Source organism: Perissodus microlepis, chromosome 3 (assembly GCF_051167445.1).
Source record: "Perissodus microlepis isolate ML-2025 ecotype Zambia chromosome 3, ASM5116744v1, whole genome shotgun sequence".
NCBI classification, from domain to species: domain Eukaryota; kingdom Metazoa; phylum Chordata; class Actinopteri; order Cichliformes; family Cichlidae; genus Perissodus; species Perissodus microlepis.
Genome location: NC_140463.1, coordinates 7,522,703 through 7,545,871, shown reverse-complemented (window position 1 = coordinate 7,545,871; position 23,169 = coordinate 7,522,703). Strand labels below are relative to the sequence as shown.

The window sequence follows — 23,169 nt, the reverse complement described above, 5'->3', positions numbered from 1 at the left end:
TCATGATGATGATTCCGTTGGTCTAGTCTCTTACTACCTGAAGGAGGTGACCACCATGGTGTCAGTTTTCAACGTCTGCCTCGACCCTCTTGTTTACTTTTTCCTCAGCAATACTTTTGGGGAGAAGGTCAGAAAGACATCATTACATTAAAACAAGTGACTCGAACCAGTTAGTTCTGAGAACATTTACATTTATGCACAGATTTCAATTTGTTTTGAGTCCGATGAAACCAATGTCATGGACTGATATCCTCAGAAACCACAAGTCAGATATCAAAACAGAGTTAAAGACAACACAGAAACATTTCCACATAGATGGCATTGAAGATGCCATGAGTGTTTATGTTTCTAGTTTTCAGGAATAAGCCGAATGATGATTTAGCGTGAATGAAATTAACCAGTCTGTGGTCAATTTCATACGTCATGGTTCTGGCTGTTCGACTCACATGAGTTAATGATTTAGTTTTATACAACTTAGTATTGACTTTTTATGGAGCTGAGTATATTTGCGATTTCTGGTTTATGTTCTTAGGTTCCCTTTGTGCCTTTGTCTTCATCGATGTGTCCTTCGCTCCCTCGCTATCTGTGTGTCTCTTCCTTGCTCTCCAGCTCCTAATCGTGTCCTATTTTTCTGTCTCCCTCTTTTGTTCCCATGCTTCCCCTCCTTGTGTTTATTTTCTTGTCTCTGTCTTTTTAGGCCTGGGTACGGTCACTGATTTCTAGAATCGATTCAATTCCGATTCAATTTGATTCGATTCGGGGAAATTTTCCCAAGACAGTCAGAAATATTATAATTCTGATCACGTATCAGTACATTTCCATATTATTATATCTATAAAAACAAAGCTTTGACACTTGCGACACTTGTGTCAAAGTAACTGAGGATAAAACACAGAAAAACATGAAGGTGATTTTCCTGGCCTGGGATTTTATAGCAGATGACCTTAAAAATATTCTGCAGTAGATCAAAAACGAAAGAAAACCATTAATGAACATATGAGCATTAACTGATGCTGCTGAAGTGAAGCAGAGCAAAATTACAGAGGTTTCATTAGAGACACAGCCAAGTGTTTTGCAATTTTGCATAATTTTAAAAAGTTTTAATTTGTTCAGTAGCCTATTCAATAGCAGAAATGAGGCTTTCTTTTCAAAAGTAAGTAAAAGGGAAAAAAAAACAGTGGCCGACAGAGCTGTACACAACGGTAGACTTGTGCGTAATAAGCTAGCGAATAATGCAGAAAACAGAGATTTTTAGATGGGAAACTATTCTTGAAGTGTACTGAGAGAGAGAGAGAGAGAGAGAGAGGGAGAGAGAGAGAGAGAGGGAGAGAGAGAGGGAGAGAGAGAGAGAGAGAGAGAGAGGGAGCTCTGCATGAAGTGTGATTTTAAGAGCAAAATTAAGAGAGAATTCATGACGATGTTTATGCGAAGCGAAATGTGAAGCGTAGTTTGGATTTTCTTTTGCTGCTGGTTCAGTCAATATTGTTTGGAGAGAGATAAAACTGGCAGCTTCAGAATCCACGCAAAAAGGGTGTAAACACAAAGGGCGGACCCACTGACGCATCAGAATCAGCGAGCTGTCGGCTTTCAGCCCCGACCGTGTCCGTGCCGTCGGGCGAGAAAGCCAAAATCTCACTGATTCTGAACCGTCGGCGGGTCCGTGTTTACATCTTTGTGCAGAATCCATGTTCCTGCTCTCAGTTACTGTTTAAGCTGTTTGGTGGTTGTTGAAATTTTGTGAGTTTGTAACATGAGATTCTGGCGTTTTGGGCAAAATAAATCTATATTTAAAAATCAATCAATTCAGGATTTTAATGAATCTATATCACGTTATCCAAGCTAGAATAGATTTTAATTACAATCAAACCCACCCCTAATTTGTTTCTTCCATGAACCCAGTGTCAAGTTGTGTGTCTTAGCCTGCGGCTCGGTGTGTTTCCTGTTTTAGTTGGCGCCCTGTGTTCAGTGTGGATGATGTCTCATCAAGTCTACTGCTTGTGTGTTTCCATTTCCCTTGTCACCCTTCTGAGTACGTATTGTGCCTGTTCTCCCTTTGAGGCTTGTCAAGTCATCTTTTTGTCTCGCCTTGTTACAGATTTTTCCATGTTCCTAGTGCTTACTTTGTTACCGAGTTTATTTAGCATCATCTTCGATTTATTTATCCTTGTTTGTGTCATACGCAGCTAATAAAAGGCTCACCTTTTGTTAAGATTATGTTTTGCATTCCTGTGTCTGCATTTGCATCTCTTCACTCTGCTACATCATAGAAACACAGGTTGTGAAAGCATACAAAAAATTCACCGTGTTAAATGTGTAAAATTTTAATTTCAGTGTTTCTGACAGTTTTAACATTTAGACATGTCAGGAGGAACTTGGAATATTATTCATGAAAAGAATTAAAGAAAAGACAGTCAACCCAACAATATACACTCAAGTATACACGGGGACAAAATATCGTCTTCCTGGATCAAAGGTGCAAACTGTATAAATAAAATGAAGAAATTCATTTATACATACAAACAACTGTGTTGTCTGTGCTTGTGTATTCATCCTTGGTTAAATGATTGGATTCTGGTTCTTTTGACTGTTTTAGTGCAAAAGGAATCTGAATTTTTATTTGGTTATGTAGTTGTAATTCATAACACGTGTTATCTCAGGGAACCTTAAAAAGTAAAGTCAAGACTTTTCCATTTGGTCAGAACATGGTGGAGGTTGAAAAGAAGCAACTTGATCAAAATGAGGCTTCTGAGAAAATGACTGCGTGTCTCTAGTTGTCTCAGAACTGATACAGTATTGCGGTTTTCACTTTGTGGTTTCCAGCCGCAGCTCATCTTTCTACATAAACACTAAGGGGGAAGTACTGAAGTAGGAATCACATGATGATGAAGACTTAAAGAGGACTGCTGTATCTTTTTTCTGAGCTTTCATTTTAGACTTAGATGTGTAGTTTATACATTCACTTTTTGCAATAGAAATGAAAGCCATTTGTTGTTTAGTTAGCTCAAAAAAAAATCAGTGGACAGCACCGAGAGAACTGGAAAGAAACAGGAAGCGATGCAACAAGCCTTAATGCGTATGTTACAGCACACAGTGGAAGTGTGTACTGATTAGAGACTGTGTAGAGACTTAAGGACAAAACAGATCATATATAAAAACTTCTGTAGTGATCATTAACATTTTACCACTAACAGTAGCTGGTGATGGAGGCTGTATTTATTTTAACAGTGTGTCAGGGTTGATGCTTCTCACTGATCTGATCATTTCTGCTTTCTACCTCCACCATCTGTGTGTGTGTGTGTGTGTCTGTGTGTGTGTGTGTGTGAGAGAGAGAGAGAGAGAGAGAGAGAGAGAACAAACCAAGTGAGGTTTGGTTTGTTCTGAATTTTTAGCTCCACAATGGATCTATTCCTTCCTACAGATTTTACAAAAATAACTTCTGAGGTGATCATTAAGATTTTTACCACTGTCTGACAGTAACTGGTAATAAAGTCTGTATTTGTTCTAATTGTGTAAGGACTATTAGCCAATTTTACTTAATGTGGCAAAAATTAAAGTATTTATAAATAGTATTTTTTTTTCAATTAAAAAAAACTAAGTGAAGAAGAAACTGGCCTGTAGCCACGCTGACAGAGTCATAGCTCCGTGGGCTCTATTCCTAATCATTAGTAAATAATAACTTAATTTTATTAACAAATGATTCATTATTCTTTCCCTTAGTTCAATTTAAAAAATCATTATTTTACACAGTAGAACACTACAATGCCACTGGCAGTGCTCACCTTTGCAAACCCCAGTAAACACTGAACAAAGATGGCACCTGCGCGAAAGAGAAACCTGAAATACGGTGTCCTGCAGAGGACAAATGACTTAAATCTATAATGTATATGCAGCTCAACAGCGACACCCTGTGACTTATTCCAGTCACTGCCTTACAATTACATACAGTGGGATGCAAAAGTTTGGGCAACCTTGTTAATCGTCATTATTTTCCTGTATAAATCGTTGGTTGTTACAATAAAAACGTCAGTTAAATATATCATATAGGAGACACACAAAGTGATATTTGAGAAGTGAAATGAAGTTTATTGGATTTACAGAAAGTGTGCACTGATTGTTTAAACAAAATCAGGCAGGTGCATAAATTTGGGCACTGTTGTCATTTTATTGATTCCAAAACCTTTAGAACTAATTATTGGAACTCAAATTGGTTTGGTAAGCTCAGTGACCCCTGACCTACATACACAGGTGAATCCAATAATGAGAAAGAGTATTTAAGGGGGTGACGATATATATCGCGATATATTCTTTTCAGCTTTATAACGTATTTTACACACTATAAGGCACACTTAAAATCCTTTTATTTTCCCAAAAATCCCGTGTGCTTTATGTATGAATTCTGGTTGTGCTTACTGACCTCGAACCAATTTTATGTAGTAGACGGCGCACAGAATTCTGTCATAAAATGTTTTAGTAGGACTTTGTGCTACGAAGCCGCACCGCTTGATGGATTGTCGGAGCATTACGGCTGCCATAGTCAGGAGCCACGTGGAGCAATCTGGGTCCAAAACTCCGTCTTCTTCAGGTCCCAAAGTTAAACGAACACTGCGGCATCACTGAGAGTTAAAAACGGTCTAATTTCTTTCATCTTTAATAACTAATAAAAGGAACGTTTTAAGCCTAATCTCGAAAGTAGAGATGGTGTCTGTCTCCCAAATCCAAACTGGAAGCTGGTTCCACAGAAGAGGGGCCTGAAAACTGAAGGCTCTCCCTCCCATTCTATTTTTAAATACTCTAGGAACAACAAATAGGGCTGCAGTGCGAGAGCGAAGTGCTCTAATAGGGTGATATGGCCTGCATTTGTATAGCGCTTTACTCAGTCCCTAAGGACCCCAAAGCGCTTCACACTACATTCAGTCATTCACCCATTCACACACACATTTACACACTGGCAATGGCAAGCTACGTTGTAGCCACAGCTGCCCTGGGGCGCACTGACAGAGGCGAGGCTGCCGGACACTGGCGCCACCGGGCCCTCTGACCACCACCAGTACTACATATGGTACTACAAGGTCATTAAGATAAGATGGGGCCTGATTATTTAAGACCTTGTATGTGAGGAGCAGGATTTTGAATTCAATTCTGGATTTAACAGGAAGCCAATAAAGGGAAGCCAAAACAGGAGAAATCTGCTCTCTCTTTCTAGTCCCTGTCAGTACTCTTGCTGCAGCATTTTGGATTAGCTGAAGGCTTTTCAGGGAGTTTTTTGGACATCCTGATAATAATGAATTACAGTCGTCCAGCCTGGAAGTAATAAAAGCATGAACTAGTTTTTCAGCGTCAGCAAGAGACATTCGAATTTTAGAGATGTTGTGCAAATAGAACAAAGCAATCTTACATATTTGTTTAATATGTGCGTTGAAGGACATGTCCTGGTCAAAAATGACTCCAAGGTTCCTCACAGCGTTACTGGAGGCCAAGGTAATGCCATCCAGAGTAAGAATCTGGTTAGATACCATATTTCTAAGCAGCATAATGAGAGGCTGCTTTCTCTCACACATTATGTTCACTTATTATCAGCGCATGTTGTTGTTGTTCTGTGGAAGCTAACATCTTGTAGTTTCTGACACTTTGCATGTTTAGCGTGAGGCTAAAATTCCCCCTCAGTGGGTCACTGGTGACCTGCTGGATGTTCAGAGGTTCATTAAATCCAACATGACTAAAAACTCAAATGTCAAAGGAAATAAACAAAATATTTAAAGTCAATCATTCTGATCATAATTGTACTTTGACCTTTAACCTCTCTGCTCTGTGTTGTTTCCTCTTTCAGACAAGAAAATCATCACAGCTGAGTCTGGACAGGACGTCACTCTGACATGTCGAGCTCCAAACAACAAGACCAGAGTTGTAGAGTGGAGTAGAGCTGAAATGAAGTCAGAATATGTGCTTTATTATCAGGATAGTCACTTGGGGCGACCGTGGCTCAGGGGGTTGGGAAGCGTATCTGTAACCGGAAGGTCGCCGGTTCGATCCCCGGGCTCTCTGTCCTGGTCGTTGTATCCTTGGGCAAGACACTTTACCCTACCGCCTACTAGTGTTGGCCAGAGGGGCCGATGGCGCGATATGGCTTCTGTCAGTCTGCCCCAGGGCAGCTGTGGCTACAACCGTAGCTTGCCTCCACCAGTGTGTGAATGCGAGAGTGAATGAATAGTGGCATTGTAAAGCGCTTTGGGTGCCTTGAAAAGCGCTATATAAATCCAATCCATTATTATTTTATCCAGGCAACCAGCATCCATCTTTTAAGAACCGGGTGGATCTGCAAGACAGACAGATGAAGGATGGAGATGTGTCTTTGATTCTGAAGGATGTGACGGCTAATGATGCTGGAACATACGAGTGTGGTGTCTTCATGGATGGAGCACACTCATTGGAGTTAAGCATCATCTACCTGGTTGTTCCTCCAGGTGAGTGAGTAGAGTTGAGTGTGTGTGTGATCAGAGGTGAAGCTGCTTCCTGGTTGTTGATGTTTGTTTCTAAAGATGTTGTTGATGAGACTTTGTAGAAAGCAGCTGGTCTGAGTGATGTGATCAGGGTGCAGTAGATAATGTCTGACAGCAGTTTGAAGAGGAAATGGATTCTGTTCTGTTCTTCACTCATCACTGTTGTACCTGACAGCTGACACCTCACATTTGTTTCTCATCTGCAGGTCAGACAGAAGGACAAGAGAAGGATGAAGACAAGATGGAAGATGGAAGAAAGGAAGATGACGGAGTGGGTGGATCTGTTGGAATTATTGTTGGTCTGTCAGTTTCTGCTGTGCTTCTTGTTGCTCTTGTTATTGTTTTTCTGATCTGCAGAAAATATTAACGACAGAACCGGGATTTTATCTAGCATCCTGTTGAACTGCAGCAGGTTGAAATGTCTCAGAGCTTTTTACAGTTTTGAGTCTGCTGCTGCTGTTCAGAGTTCTGGGTATTGTCAGTGTTTTAAAGTCATGCAGAAACAGATGTAATGAGCACAGACAGCAGGCCTACAGTACTGTATGTCTATTTCATTTTTACTCAAGGTTTTTGTCTTGAGATTTGAGTGTCTTACTGATCAACAGATCAAACGGTCCCTTTAGACTTCAGTATCACATCCCTGCTGAACGTCAACAGTGAACTTTGCATAATTTGCATCTTTTAATAAATCTAATTTAATTAATTAATTAATTTAATTTAATAAATCTAGTTTGTCAGATCTTGCTACATCATGTGTTATGACCCAGGTCATTGTTGCCGTGTGGTGCTGTTACTCGCCACACCATGCGAGGGCATTGTTTGTACTCTGTGATTTCTGTGTTATGTAAGTTTCCAGGTGGAAGAGGGAATGAGGCCAGCTACAAATTGGACCTGACTGGGCTGGCAGCCCCTCGTCCTACTTCCTGTTTCCAGTGTGCTGCGCGTTTGGGGCCCTTCGTGCCGTGTGACAGAGCTAGGCTGCAGTAAAAACAGTGTAGAGAGTCGTTTATCTGGACATGGTAGCTGTAGGGGTGGGAAGCCGTTTCTTTTACAACCTTTTTCTCCTGTTTCGGGTAGGGAGACAGGTTAGAGGTTTGTATTTTCTTTTGGGGTTGACTCACTATAGGTAAGTTAGTTCTGATTCATTTCCAGTGTGTTTTGTTTGTTGTTTTGGCCATGCCCACCCTGACACTCGCTACCTGTCAAGTTAATAAAACGACTAGTCATTGTAAAGCTGTGGCTGTGTGATTTACTTCTTTTTATTATTTTTCTTGTGTTGCACTCCACTATTATCTGCTTATGCACACAGGGCACATACAGCCCTTTAAATAGTAAAGCTTGTGTATTTTCTCTTTGAGATCTACCAGACTGCGCTCTGGGTGGTAGCGTGTATGTCTCCCACTTATGCGCTTAATAAAGCAGATATGTGCATTATTAAAGATTGTAATTGTTTAAACGTGGTCGACTCTTGATTGTTTGTTCTCAGCCCAACATCAAAGTATTCGGGACAGCATATAAACACTCACTGACTGGTTTAAATGCTCCCTTTTCGTATTTCCTACAATTCATCTTAAACTCCTCATGTCTCACTCCCTCTAACTCAGAGCTTTCCAAAGTGTGGGGCCCACCCCCTAGGGGAGGCGCAGAGCCATTGCGGGGGGCGCGGTATGAAAAGGAAAAAAAAAAAACCAAAACACTTGGACACTGCTAGCATGGTGCACCCACAGAAATGCAAAGCAGGAAATGAAGCATAGCTGAATAGGTTTCCAAACCAACTTCCTTCCAAGCCAAAGACTAGAAAATATGGTGAAGCATATCTTCCCTTTGGCTTCACCTGCACAAGTGCCAAGATAGGTCTCCCCTATCACACGCTGGGCTCTCCAAATCACGGACAAACAGTATCCCACATTCTTCATTTTTAGTTCACAAACACTTGTTGTAATGACTAACTACTCCTGACATTTTGGAGATGTTAGCTCTTTATACAGTAAAGTTACAGTGGGATACAAATAATATCAGGCTGATCCTGCCATGATGGTTCAAATCAAAGACAAACAGTATCCCACAGTTGTTTATGTTTTTGAACCCATTTTGCACAGAGAGGCATTTTTTCTTGTAAAACAAAGGGGGGGGGGGGCAGAGCAAAGAAAAAGTTTGGGAACCACTAACTGGAGATGTAAGAAGAGGAGTCAAGAGAGGAATCAAGGAAACGAGGATTTAAGCGCTACAGCTACGGCTGTGTTTACAGTGTTCTTCACGTTTGATTTTTATGCTGACTTTAAATTCACAGTATGGACCAAAGTGACAGACTTTGAAAGACAGACAGTTTGACACGCTGTTTAAAGAGTCTTCCTCCCTCCTTTCTCCCTCCATGGTTGTATGCTGTACCTGTGTGTCACACCTCTTTGATACATTAAAGAAGCTTCTGGAAAGGATCACATGTGCAGCCTCCTCTCTCCTCTGTCCTGCACATGTGTTTCTAATACATCCTACAAGATGTACAACAACATGGCCTACTGACCCTGATTTTTGGGTCACAGCGGGAGAAATGAGAGAACACTGATGATCTATTTGTATCCATGTTAGTGTTTAAAGCACAACATTTCCCTCTAGTGGCCTAATGTAAACCATGAGGGAGGATGGTGTTAATGTAAAATGTGATATATTTTCTCTTCCATTTCCTCTTATGAGGTTAGAATGAAGGTGAACATCAAAGTTACAACATTAAATTGTATTTTTGCTTCTTTATCTAAAACTTGAAATCTTTCTCTGTTGTAACTTGGAAATGGAAATTAGCCCTTGGCTATAATCTGGTATGTTTACATTCATGTAATTTTTTTTTCACATTTATGTTCATTAACATGCACTGTCCTAAATGAATAAATAAAATAAATAACTTGTATGTTTAATTGCCTTGGACGCCTGCCACAGAAACAGCGTTCATTTCACTGAAACAAGATTTGTCAAGAGCCACAGACCTGGCAACACCAAATTATGATGAACCATTCTACCTGGATGTTTCTGAAACACACGGAATCGTGAACGGTGTGTTGTTTCAGAAAAAGGGGGGAGGCAGAGATGTGCTTATGTATATCAGCATAAGACTGAACTCAACAGAAGCAAGGCATCCCAAATGCACACAACACGCAGCTGGGGTAGCTAAAATAATTCAGAAAACAGCACACGTAGTGAGAGAACATCCACTAAAAGTACAGTGTAGTGGCATATGTCAACTCACAAGCATTCACCATGACACCACTAACACAACAGAGATTGAGTAAAGTTCCAAATCTGACATTTACACATGAGGGGATCAATATGGCAGATTTAATGGGGTCAGGGAAACCACATGACAGAAAAAGCAGAAGCTGAAGAAAAAGTGACAGAAGACTTAAAAGCAGAACCTATTCCTGGAGCTGAGGACTGGTTCACAGACGGCTGCTGCCATCATGATGAAGAAGGACTGAAAGAAGGCTATGCTGTGGTTTGCAGAAAGGGAAAGCAATATGAGGTTAAAGAGGCAGGAAGAGTTGAGGGGCAGCAGTCAGCCCAGAGAGCAGAAGTAATAGCCCTGATTAGAGCTTTGAGATTGGCCAAGAATATGAGAGTGAACATTTATACTGACTCAGCTTATGCTTTTGGGGCAGCTCACGTGGAGCTTGCTCAATGGAAGAGGGCAGGCTTCAGAACGGCAACAAATGCTCCCATTTGCCATATGAAAGAAATGGAGGAACTGGAAAAGGCTCTGGACGACCCAGACGAGGTAAGTATCATAAAATGCAAAGGACACTCGCAAGAAATCACAATGGTGGCAAAGGGAAATAGGAAAGCGGATGAAGCCGCAAAACAAGCAGCAGGTTACAAAGGACGCAGGCAAATTGGTCAGGTAACTGCTGAAGAGGAACCTTTCTCGTTTGGCTCTTGGCGAAGGCGGTCGCACTTTTCTCCTCTCCTCCTTCCCCTTATCTTCCCTGCTTAGCCTCTTGTGTCCTTGTCTTGTCTCGTGTGTATTACTTTCCCTCGAACAGTCTCTCACTGTCGTTCTCTAAAACCTAAAAGAGAATTATGGATTTGATCAACTGGTCTCTGAATGCTATTGACACCCTTTTCTCAACGAGAAGTCTGGGCTCGGGAGAGCCCGAGTGCCCTGGAGGGACTTTCCGTGCCGGATACACGATGGACGGGTGGCAGAACTAGAAGATCATGTGCCTGGCGGGACTGTCGATCGAGGACGCTGAAGATATCTACCTATTCGGAACCATGATAACAGGGTTCTTGCTGATCGGAGCTGGCTTGGCCCTGGCTTATCGGAGAATTAAGAGCAGAACCGGCTGTTCAAACCCCCCCAAGGCTGCCCGCTGGAATCGAAGCGATGGGACGAGGCACGACCTCTCACAACAAACGCAGCATGGTTAACACCTTGGAGACGCTTACAGCTGCCGTGAAGACTCAAAGTAACACCATTGAGCGTATATTGGGATACATCAAAGAGAGGCCTGCTCAAAATGAGACCCTTGAGCGAAAGTTGGATCACATCGCAGAACGGCTCACTGCAGTTGTGGGGTCTCAGAATCACAAGAATGACAACACCACGGAACAGAAGTTTGATACCATCATGGGGAGGCTCGCGGTTCTCCAACGGGAGATTGAGAGACCAGTGTCAGAGTGTTAAAGAACAGCTTTGAAATTCTCCTGAGCTGCTCGCATAAAAGAAAAATCAACAACATCAACATGCGGACACCACGACGCCAGCTGCGGGTCCAAGGCTGGAAAAACTCCCTGATAACGACTGTGTGATGACTATTCTTTCCATCCCATGCAAGGCCACCTGGGTTGGCTAGTAGACTGTTTACTTAGCCTGATAGGGCGAAGGACACTGTCTCAGCTGAACTATGGCCACGCACACACATACACTTACACTGATGAGCACTCACACATCCCCCCTCCCCTTCCAATGCCTTCGATGCTTGTTGCCTCCTGGGAACACGAGGTGGGTCTGGGCCCGTGCTGGAAAGTCGGCGCAGTGGCAGGATGGCTGCTGTGTTGCCTGGGATTACTCCTTATCCCCTACCCAACCCTGTTGCTGGTCACGTGCTCTATAATGTTGTACTGTGGACATTTCTGTGCTTTTCTGTGCAGAGGAGTTTTTTTGTTTCCTGTTCTCATGCTGTCCTCCTGTAGCCCAGCATGAGTAGGGGTCTCTTTTTTTCCTCTTGTACTTTTCCCATTGTAGTGTACATTTCAGTGGTTTTTCTGTAATGCAACCGTTCTCTGACTTGTATCCCCATGTGATGTCTGTGTTGTGTGTGTAAGGTCAGGGGGCGGGTTCATTTCACTGCAGGGCAACCTGCATGTGGCGAATAAAATTTGAACTTGAACTTGAACTTGAACCAAGCACCAATGTGTTGGAAGAAGCCAGACAGGCTCAAGAAGAAGCAGCCCCAGAGGAAAAGGGGGTGTGGCAGAGCCGAGGAGCCCGGAGAGAAGGAGGTCTGTGGAGAGGACCCCATGGGCGACCGGTTTTGACAGATAAACTGGCGAAACAGAAGATAAATGAGGCGCATGGGCTTGGCCATGTGGGAGTGACCCAGATGGAGAGAAATCTGTGTCACTGGTGGCACCCTCATTTTAAAGATATGATAAAGGAGAAAGCCAGAACGTGCCTAATTTGCGGGGCACACAATCCAAAGCCAGTGGTAAAGCCAGAAGCAGGTAAGTGCCTCCTGCCCGAGAGGCCACGGGAAGAGATTGTGATTGATTTCACAGACATGATTGATGCAGGGCCTGGAGGAGTCAGGTACTTGTTGGTGTGTGTGGATGCTCTGACCAGCTGGCCAGAAGCATGGGCTACTAAAAGGGAGGATGCTAAAAGTGTTTTGATGTGTTTGATCAATCACTACATACCTAGGCATGGGTTCCCCAAAAGAATTAGATCAGACAATGGGACACATTTTAAGAACCAAGACCTAGCAGAGGTGGAAAGGATGTTGGGGGTCCAACATAAGTTTGGGACAGTGTATCACCCTCAATCTCAAGGGAAAGTAGAGAGAATGAACCTAAATTTGAAAAACAAATTGGCTAAAATCTGCACACAGATGTTCTGTTAACCAATCCACAGGTTTCACGCCCTATGAGCTGCTAACAGGGAGGCAGCTTCCGGCACCCTGGACAGCCGTCCTGGTGGAGCAGATCACCAAAAGTAACAGGTCTCACACAGAATATTTGAATGAATTAAAAGCTCTTGTGTCCAGTTTCACAAAACAGGTTTCCTCTGGAAGACCCACGGCAGACGGAGAGGTCCCAGACGCGAAAGCAGTGTGGCTGAAGGTCATTAAACGCAAGTGGAAAGAGCCCCGCTGGACCGGTCCGTACGAGGTGACTGCCCGGACGGCTACAGCAGTCCAACTGAAAGGAAAAGGCGACACCTGGTTCCACTAGACGCAGTGCGCCACAGCAGACGACAGCCTGGTGGAGGAAAAACCATCTCCAATCGACACAGGTGGAAATAAAAAGAGGCAGAATAAACCCTCTCACCTGTGCAACGGGCCGACCAGTAGTCCACCTGGAAGGCCGAAGCAAGAAGTGGAGCAACGCAGGAGATCGCCACGACAGCGGAAAGGTGTGGTAACAAATTGAGAACCAGAGAAGACAGGATTAAAAAAAAAAAAAAAAACTTGAAATTTTATGCTAAAGTACAAAATTCACACAACACAATGCACACACACAGATCAGGACCACGCAATGAGACACATGATGAAGGGAAATTGATAAAAATGCTTCTTACAGGCTTAGGTTTGCTATATCAAATAATATTGGTTATGGCTGTGCGTTTCCTTGTTTATATGTTGCAGACCGCTGTTAAGGGTTCAATATTGAGGAGGAGAGTAAAAACAACCATGGTCCAGAAGAGCTTGGTCAAACAACTGATTTAATGACCACACGCAGTGTGGTAAGATGTACACTGCAAAACATCAGCTGTAGATCTCCACCCAAAAAGACACTTCAGATTGCTTTTGATTCATCAGGGTTAACGCCCCCTCATGCGTCATCAGATACAATACATGCAAACGTCAAATCAAAACCAGGGCTGGACTGGGACAAAAAATTGGCCCGGGCATTTTGACTAGAGACCGGCCCACCAAAAATGTGACGTCATTCAGGGGTAAAACCGCAAAGGATTCTGTGAACTTGTGGCAAGAGGTACTAGCGCACACAGGCTTTCAATTGAACTGAGTTACACAGCAATAAAAAGAAACACAAAAAATGGCAAGAAGCTGTTGTATTAATAACTGCAATAGCTGGTGTTGTGCCAAAAAGTGATTGTCTGCCAAAAACTGATTTCCGGTATTTGCCAAAAACTGATTGCTCGTATTTAAATTGCTATAAGTAACTTGTTGGGCTATAATATGTGAAACATATGTCAAATGCATCCCTCATGGATGACATAAAGTCATCTCTCCATCTCCATCTCTCTCTCCTGCTCTTTTATTTCTCTCTCTTGCTCCATCTCTCTCTCTGCTGCTCTTCTGTCTCCTCTGTCACAGACTTCTCCACTTTTGATGATAAATCAGCCTGGTGCAACATGTAAGGATTGGCACAATTTGTTAAGATTTTGAGGAGTTTGAGAAACTAACCTTAAGCATAAAATAAAATTTACTATCAGTAACTTCATAGCACCCGCCCAGCAGTATATAAACTCCGTCGTGCTAGCTAGTACGCAGTACCAGTTATTCTAAGCGACTGTAAAAAGTCATCACAACGAAAACAAACTACAACTAAACTTGGTTTATATCTGACACAGATAGACAGCAGGTCATAACTTCTTACCTGAAGTTCAGTTCACCTGCCACTATGACCGGCGGCCACCTCGGGTCTCTCCTCCTCTTGCCTCCCCTTTCCCTTATCCACCTGCTGGCCTCCACCACTTGCTGATGTTGCTAAATCTGTGGAAGCTATGCCATAGCTACCGCCAAACAATTCAGTTATTTTTACACATTTGGCAGCGTCTGCCTGAAGGGCTTGTTTCTTTTTGGCCCTAATTTTTTCTGCACCTCCTTTCCTTTTTTTGTTCTCCATTTTCTTTAGTTCGTCTATAAGATTGCTAAACAAGGGGGAGGGTGCATCCGACCTCCTCGGCTGTAATTGGTCCAGCCCAGAGTCGATCATGACCAATTGGCCAATCCAACACCTTTCATTATTTATACCCTTCCAAAAAAAAAAAAAAAATCGATCGGTCCATAAAAACAAAAAATCACCAGCGGCCCACCGGGCAAATGCCCGGTATGCCCGATGGCCAGTCCAGCTATGATCAAAACCACAATGACTTTTAACACAGTTTGAAAAGAACATTGTCTCCATCTCCACGGCAGGTGCTTCCTGTCAACCTTCTGACTCTCGCTTCTCCAAAACCTCAGGCCATGCTCTGCAACAAACTAGCAATTCTGCACGCACAAAAATGCAGTTGCAAGCAAACATGATTAACCTCTCACCTATAAATGAGTCTATCTACTGTGTGTGTATGGGTGTGTACGTGTGTGTGTGTGCGTCAGCATGAAATGCACTCAGTTACACCTCTCACCTCACCAGCTGAACCTTGTAACCTTTTCCACCAGACAGAAGGCCAGCACGTACACAACTGAAACTATATGTGTAATATATTGAATAAATGTTTTAATCAAGAACCTCTAAAAGCTTAATCAAAAGATATAAATGAATAAAAGACAATAATGAATAACCTGGTTATTCAAATAGCATCCTCCCCACAGCTCCTCAAAGTAACTTTCACAAGCACGCTCTGCAAAAGCCTGCACTTCCTGTCTACTTTAGCACAGAGTGTACTCAGAGTTAGGCCTTTCTTTTATAATGCAACAGAATCAGCACATACACATTTAAGATTATAACAAGCATTCAAAAGCATTTAAGATTATTGATTTAACTCAACAGTTTAAAGTGGTTATCACTGCACCTGTAATAAAGGCTAATTGGGTGCCAATATGTTTAAACATCTGAATGCAATATCAATATTAATTATTAATGCAATGGTAATGATGATGATTATTAACAATAGCAGCAAAATATTTCTCTAATCCCCACACCGCCCCACGAGACTTGTCTGAACACGGATGCTATTCCAGCCCAGCGCTACCAGAGAGACTTTTTATTGAAACAGGACCATTAGAAAGACCAAAGCACGAGGTGTCAAGTAAAAGGGATGGGTGCCTCAGCACATATAGTGGCATAGAATTGGACTACGTTAAAGGGTCCACAAGCTCATTCACGTTCGACCTGTGTGACATCATAGTGTGTAAAGGGGCTAGCAGCAGTTGGAATGGATATGATGTGTGGGTCTGTAATCACCCAATGATATGCACCAAGAGAGGGAGCCCTTATTCCAGTCCAGGGATCCATCGGTCAGTGGGAGTATACACAGCAGGGGAATGGTGTTCCTGGGAAAACGTGGTAAGTTGGACAGGAAAAGGGTGGCAGCCATATGTGCCGGATGGCTTAAAGGGAGTAGCCATTCAGAGGGATTTTTCTGCTTTTCAGAACCCTGTCACAATTTCCCTAGGTCCATGGAACACTCTGCCCAGAACCAATAGCCCGGGAGGTGTGTTCTATCTGGTAGTTGGAGTGGACATGTCAGTAACTGATCCATTTGGGGTAATTAGAGTAAACTTAGTTAATCCAAAGCCTCAGCCGTTCACAGCAAACAATGTCAATAACACAATTGACAAAACAATAACTTCGGTAACCAACACAAAGGGGAAATTGGGGAACGGGACGTTGACTGTAGCCCAAGAGGAGCCAGAACCAAAAGGGAGACCAGTCCTGACGGTGGATTACACTAAGATGAAGCCTCAGGAACTAATTGAGCGTGCCACTGGTTTCAGTGATAGTAATCTATGGCTTGACTGGGTGGCTCAAAATGCTAAACAACAACATGTATCTGATTGTGTTGCCTGTGCTTCTGCTAGACCACGTTTGTTTACAGAGCCTGCACCACTGTATCCAGAGGATAAGTGGGGCTACGACTGTATGCTGCGACTGACTAAAAGTGCAGTGAGTACTGCCAACTGCACTCTGTTATCTAGTCTTTTTCCTCCAATCCCAAAGCAGACAACAGTGGGACCATTTATGCCAAGACCAGGCAATGTTTTATACATGTTTAAAGTTTTCAACAGATGAGGCAAAGTACAAATTGGGAGAAATTGATCCAAGCTGGGGGAGTGATGTTGATTATTTACCTGCCGCATTAACGGGAGAGGACGTGCAAACGTTACCGCTGCTGGGTTGAGATTCACGAGTCCGGAGCGGAATTAAAAACACGACTTTCATTTAAGGTCATCGTGTGTTTTGTGAGCAAATGCTTTTGCATATTCGTAGTGTTTCCTCCCTTAAATGAAATATCTACTTAGCAAGTATTGCAAGTTGCCCTCTTGTCATCCGTTCTCGTAAAGTATAACCAAACTTTTGAGCGTTTGAGCCGCTTACGTGCCGTGTTTCCTGCCAGGTAAATGATGCTCCGCTACGTGGTGACGTCATTCGGGGCGACTAGAATCGATAAGGGAATCGTTTGCAAAAATGGCAAACAATTCCAAGGAATTGAAACAGTGAGAACAGGTTCTCAACAAGAACCGGGTTTTGATACCCATCCCTACCCTTGACATGTTGTTGGCGGAAAAAGGGGGCGTATGCGCCAACTCTTATCAGTCCAATAGTCGGGTCATACTCTGGAGCAAGTGTTAGCAGGCGACTCTGCTTATGAATTGCCTTACCAGCAGCCAGGGCCTGTAATTCCTCGGGGAAGCTATCATTTTGAGCTTGTTTCAGGAGATGCAGCTCAGCAGCTGATGCATCTGTAGCAGTCATGACATGGTTTTCGTGATCAGCAGCCGCCCCATGAAGGATCCGATGGGTAGCCTTAACCACTTCACTCCATTTGCCAAAATTGGAAATTGGCACCGTTTGCTGTGGACTGCATGTGGTGGTGGTTCCACAGAATGCTGTTCCTCTCAGTTCCCCATCGTCTTCTTGACCTTCACCTTCATGGAGAGTTGGCCAGGTATCAGGGTTCGTTAAAAGGAAAGGTGGGCCCTGAGTCCAACGGTTTGGTTGACTCAGCTCGAGAAGGGTTTTCCCTCGCATGAGGTCATCAGCCGGATTGTCCTTGGTGTTGACATATCTCCAACTTGACACCTCAGTAAGATCTTGTATTTCGGCAATCCTGGTACCAACAAAGACCTTATAGCGGCATGAATCAGATTGGATCCAGGTCAAAACTGTTGTTGAGTCGCTCCATAGAGTGATGTCACTGGGTTGAAATGCCAGCTCGGTCTCCAGTACTCTAGCCAGTTGGGCTCCGGCAAGAGCGGCACATAACTCCAAACGTGGCATAGAAATCTGTTTCCGGGGGCTTACTCTTGACCTCGCCATCATGAATGCCACGTGGACGTCGCCTTGGGAGTCCTGTGTTCGCAGATAGGCTACTGCTCCATAGGCTCTTTCGGAGGCATCACAAAATATGTGAGCCCCTCTATCTGGTCTCCCGACGTCTGCTCTTGGTGGGACATAGCATCTTGGTAGTTCCACCTGTGGCAAGTTCACTAGTTCCTTCTCCCACTGTGTCCATCTGTCTAGTAGGGCCGTAGGATGGATTTGTTCATCCCATCCAACTCCTGCCTTCCAAAGATCCTGAATTAGAACCTTTGCTCGAGTTGAGAAGGGTATGAGGAAGCCCAGAGGATCATATTGTGATGCCATCACCCGGTAAACATTTCTCAGTGTGGGCAGAGAGTACTTCACAAGTCGATGCCTGTATCCAAGGCGGTCAGTGAGCCAGTTCCAACGAAGGCCCAGAGCTGGTTCTTCTGGGTCTTGGTTGTGCTGGGAGAGCCAAAGCTCTGTGCTGGCTGCTTTGGCTTCCACTGGCAGGTGCTCCACCACCGATGGAACGTTACTGGCCCATTGCCTAATCTCGAATCCCCCTTTGGCGAGTAACTCCCGCATCCGATCTATGAGTGTCTTAGCCTCCTCTGCAGATTGGAGACTATGCGAACAGTTATCGACGTAGAAGGCCCTCTCCACCGTGTCCAAGATATCTTCATTACCCTGGCTGTTGTCCCTGACATGTCTTTGGAGGGCATAGGTGGCACAACAAGGACTGCACGTTGTACCAAAAGGCAGAACCTGCCACTCGTACACGCTTGGCTCCTCATCCTTCCTCATAGACCTCCATAGGAAGCGGAGCAGAGGTTTGTCCTCGGGCAGCAACCGAATTTGGTGGAACATTGCCTTGATGTCACCACTTATGGCCACAGTATGCTCCCTGAAGCGGAGGAGGACCCCAAGCAGTGAAGGTCCCAGAATTGGACCTGGAAGCAACTGGCTGTTGAGGCTTAGCCCGTTGTATTGGTATGAGCAGTTGAATACAAGTCTAGCCTTGTTGTTGTGGTGAACTACATGGTGGGGTAGATACCATGACTCGCCCGAACAATCCACCTTCTCAGGTGATAGTTTCTCAACATAGCCTACCACCTCCAGTTTATGCACTTCCTGACAATAGGTTTCAGCCTGCCCTGGGTCTCTCGCTATCCGACGTTCAGTACTCCGTAGCTGTGGTAGCAAGGCCAGCCTGGGTGCCCAGAGGCGAGGACTGTCTTTGCGACGGAGGAGGGGCGTTGCATATCTCGTCGCTCCCTCCACCTGCACCCTGGTTGTGCGCAGCTCAAGAGCTTCAAGTGCTTTCTGATCTTCCTTAGAACGTGTCGCGGTCTTCACATTTGTGTATGGGAGTACATCCACCTTCCACAATCGCTCTACATGTTGAAGGAGATCATTGCTTGTGGTCCCAGTAAAGAGACACTGTTGCTCTTCCACAGCGAACTGGGCTAAGTTAGCTGGACCCTGCAGAGCCCATCCAAGGCGGGTACAGACTGCCAATGGACCCCCAGGAGGGCCAGACCGTACAGGCTTCGTTGGGACAAGCAGATGAGGGAAGTCTGAGCCAATAAGGACTAAAGGCTGCACCCTGTCGACAGGGGAAAGTGGGAGTCCCTGCAGGTGTGCATATCTTTGCATGAGTGCCTTAACCGGATAACTGTGTTCGGAGAGGCCCAGTTTGTCAGCAGTGAAGGCATGATGGATGTGGTATCTCACCTTAGGATCATGGGCAGGGGAAATCTCAAAGGAGACCGAGGCCCCTTGCAGGTGAATCACATCCTGACGAACAGTTCTTAATGGAAGTGTCTCGGCTTCCTTCCCTAGATTGAGGTGCTGCACGGCTGGTGGTAGGATGATGGATCGTTCAGAACCATCATCTAGTACAGCAAAGGTCTCTAATGAATACTCAGCATTGTACAGATACACCTTCACAACCTTTAGCAGGACCTTATGAGGACGGTTTGGGTGATCAATGTAGATGGTGGACGTATCTGGGGCAGTGCCAACCATCAGGACTTTCCTGGGCTCCTGTTGGCAAACCTCATGCAGCACTGTAAGATGTTGCTGTTTGCACACTTTACAGGGTGCCTTCAGGGTGCACACATCAGGTGCGTGATTACGTCCACAATGCCAACAACCTTTATCTTTGATCCACTCTGCAATTTGGGTGGTGGACAGTGTCTTAAATTTGGGGCAAAGATTAAGGTAGTGCTCACGGTTGTCACAGTATGGACATTAAGGTTTTGGCTTAATCTTCCCTTTAATGGGAGGTGTCCGATGACCTGGTTCCAGCTGAGCTCCATCCCCCTTCCTGTTGTCTGTGTTGTAATACACAGTGGAAGGATATCTTTGGCTTTTCCTGCCTTTCTGACCTTGTTTGGTCTGATCCTGAAACATGTCAGCTGCCCTACTGGATATGCGCTTGGCCTGCGACTTCACTTGGAGCCAGGCCGAAAAATCTGGCAGGGTATATGTCTTGTCAGTTCCAGTTCTCAGTATCCCACGACTGAGGCTGTACTCAACAAACCCATCTCTGTAGCTTGCTGGGAGCTTACTCAGTAACTTATCGACATGAGAGCCACATCGCAGTTCGTAGCTGTTTTCACCTTCCAGTGATCGAAGCATACCTACTAAAGCCTGCACATCCAGAGCAAAATTGTCGAAGGCTTCTGGGTCCCCCACCCGGATTTGGGGAGAGTTCAGGATAGATCCAAGTTCACTCTGTACGAGCTGACGAGGTTGACCATATTTGTCTTGGAGAGCCTGGAGTGCTGTAGTATATGGCAGGGGATCATGCATATATGCTTGTGCTAGTTTGTAAGCACTTGGTAGTTTTAACTGCTCCAGAAGGATTTGATATTTGAACTGCTCTGTGAGATGAGTATGGCTGCCAAGCAGACTGTCCAGAGCCATCTTAAGAAGTGCAAAATCACTTTCCTTACCACTGGCGAAAGAAGGTAGTGCTGGCTTGGGGATCCCATACGAGCTGGCAATTAGCAGTTCCATCAAGTTGTTGCCATTGCTGTCAGTAGGTGGCAACGGTATCTCTGACTGTAAAGACGGCGCCGTGGGCCCACAGCCAGCTGGTCCGACTTTATCCCGCAGGCGGGACTGTAAATCAGGAAGCGGTAGAAACTGATTAGGTGTTGAGTATGGCACTGGAGGAAGCCATCCCTGATGTTTCACCTTTCCAGGAGGCTGCGATTGTCGGTTAGGGATATTAGAGCTGTCCTCTGCTGCAGGTCGGAGAGTCTGAGTCGAGTAGGTAATAGGGGGGTGATTTCCACCTAGCTGCTGACCATACTGATGACCAGCTGAGGGAGTATCCATAGTGGGACTGGTATGTTGCGTTGGACACCCATGGAGAGGTTCAGATACTGGCTCCAGGTCAGCCGAGGAGCTGGGGGGATGTAAGGGCTGCGTATCTGGTACTGATGCATCCACTGGCAAGATCGAAGGTGGGAAAGCATTCGCATAGCTGGTCATATTACGTCGCTGTCCGTTATGTGCTGGCTGCTCTGACAGATTCACTTGGGAGTTTACACCACTGCTGTAAGCCTGAAGCCCCGAGTCATACTCACAGTTATTTAAAGGTCTAGGTGGTGGCAGCCCATCTTCCTGATCACGAAGAAAAGCAGCAATGAGGGAAGCTTTCTTTAGCTCCATCTCCTTCTCTTTGAGTCGACGCTGCATTGATAGACGTCTGGTAATAGATTCTCTGGTGTTGTGAGCAGTACGTGCCTCTTCGTCTAATTGACGTCTTTGCCTTTCTTGCTGCATCTATAGTTCTTCCTTCTTACTGAGGGCTTCCCGGGCCTGAGCATCCAAGATTAAACACTGTTCCTCAGCTAGGCTCTCTTCCATCATCTGCCGCTGCAATTCTGCTAGCTCCATGCCCTTCATCTTCTCTTCCAACATCGTTGTCTGCAAATCAGTTAGCCCTGCGATGATAGAGCCTCCCGAAGGTGAGTGACCACTAGCCTGGGATCTAGGTTTGCTGCATTGAGAACCTGAGGCATGTGATCGTGAAGAGGTCGAGCGCTGCTTGGCAGAGCGCTGATCTATAGCCATCCCTGCCTCTGCACCTGCTGTTGGTTTATCAGTGGATGTACCTGATTTGGGTTGGTATTCAACTTCATAATCATCAAAGTAAGCCGGGTGATGTCTCTCTCACTGAGTTTTCCGTCGCACGGATATGTCGGGGATATCCTGGTGCTTAAACTCCATGTCGTCCTCAGTGTAGCTATCATCCGGCTCGAAGGACCACTTGTTAGAGAGTTATCTCTGGGATGCTGGGATGATAGCTCCCTCAGGACTTAAACTCCGGTCAGAGAGTGGGGCACAGAGAGTGATGTCCGGATATACTTTAATGGAAGTCAACAGCAGCTCAACAGTACAGCAGTGGGCATACTTAACAAATGTGGGAGGGGTGGACAGACGTGTGGTTCTGAATAACAAGAAACAAGGAGAAACAATTTTCACATGTAAATATAACAATCGTCACTTCCCAACATCATGCCAATATAATGAACTGTAACACAAATAATCAGCTGAATGCTCTGACATAAGAAAGTCCCACAATCCCATTTGAACAGGCAGGAAACAAGAATATCTGCATATCTCAGACAACAGAAAAGACCTAATGCCCCCAAATTAGGAAAGGTCAGCAATTACATGGTCTTCAGTGCCCTCTAGTGGCTAAATAACACGACTGCGGTACACAGATCCAACCCGCAACAAATGCTACGGTGGTAAGTCACATGCCTCTACCAATCTCGATAAATCTCCTAGCATAAACCCCCTGTAATTAACGTCAAAGTACAACCCGTGCTATAAGTGGAAATAGACTCGTAGAACTGGAGGGATTTTGACTCACATTTGCACAGGAACGCACACGGCTGGAGATCGCTATTCCCCCACACTCATGAAGAAAAACATGCCTAGTGCTCCTCCGACTCGTGATACGGCAGGACCGTCGTAAAAGCATGTGACGTCATCACCGCAGCAACAGTAAGAACAAAGTGGAACTTATCGGCAGAAATTAACGTTCCACTTATAGCGATGCGATTGAAATATAAGGAGACTTTCGGACAGGCCCCAATGGCCATGATGCCATTGATGGAGCTGGAAGTAACTGAGTGGGCCGAGGAGTGACACAACAAACGGTGTGGTGACGTCTCTGAGGGAGACGTCAAGAGAGGGAATGTGGAATTAAAGAAATAATTTTATGGCT

At 44.7% G+C, this 23,169-nt stretch overlaps 1 protein-coding gene across 1 annotated transcript; it reads left to right on the top strand.

The window, feature by feature from the left end:
• Positions 1 to 3,759: 3,759 nt before the first annotated feature.
• Positions 3,760 to 6,864, top strand: LOC146389694 (programmed cell death 1 ligand 1-like). Its single transcript, XM_084919435.1, has 4 exons — positions 3,760 to 3,793; positions 5,828 to 5,968; positions 6,273 to 6,461; positions 6,704 to 6,864. The coding sequence occupies exons 1-4, from the start codon at positions 3,760 to 3,762 to the stop codon at positions 6,862 to 6,864; spliced, it is 525 nt and encodes a 174-aa protein (XP_084775561.1).
• Positions 6,865 to 23,169: the final 16,305 nt, after the last annotated feature.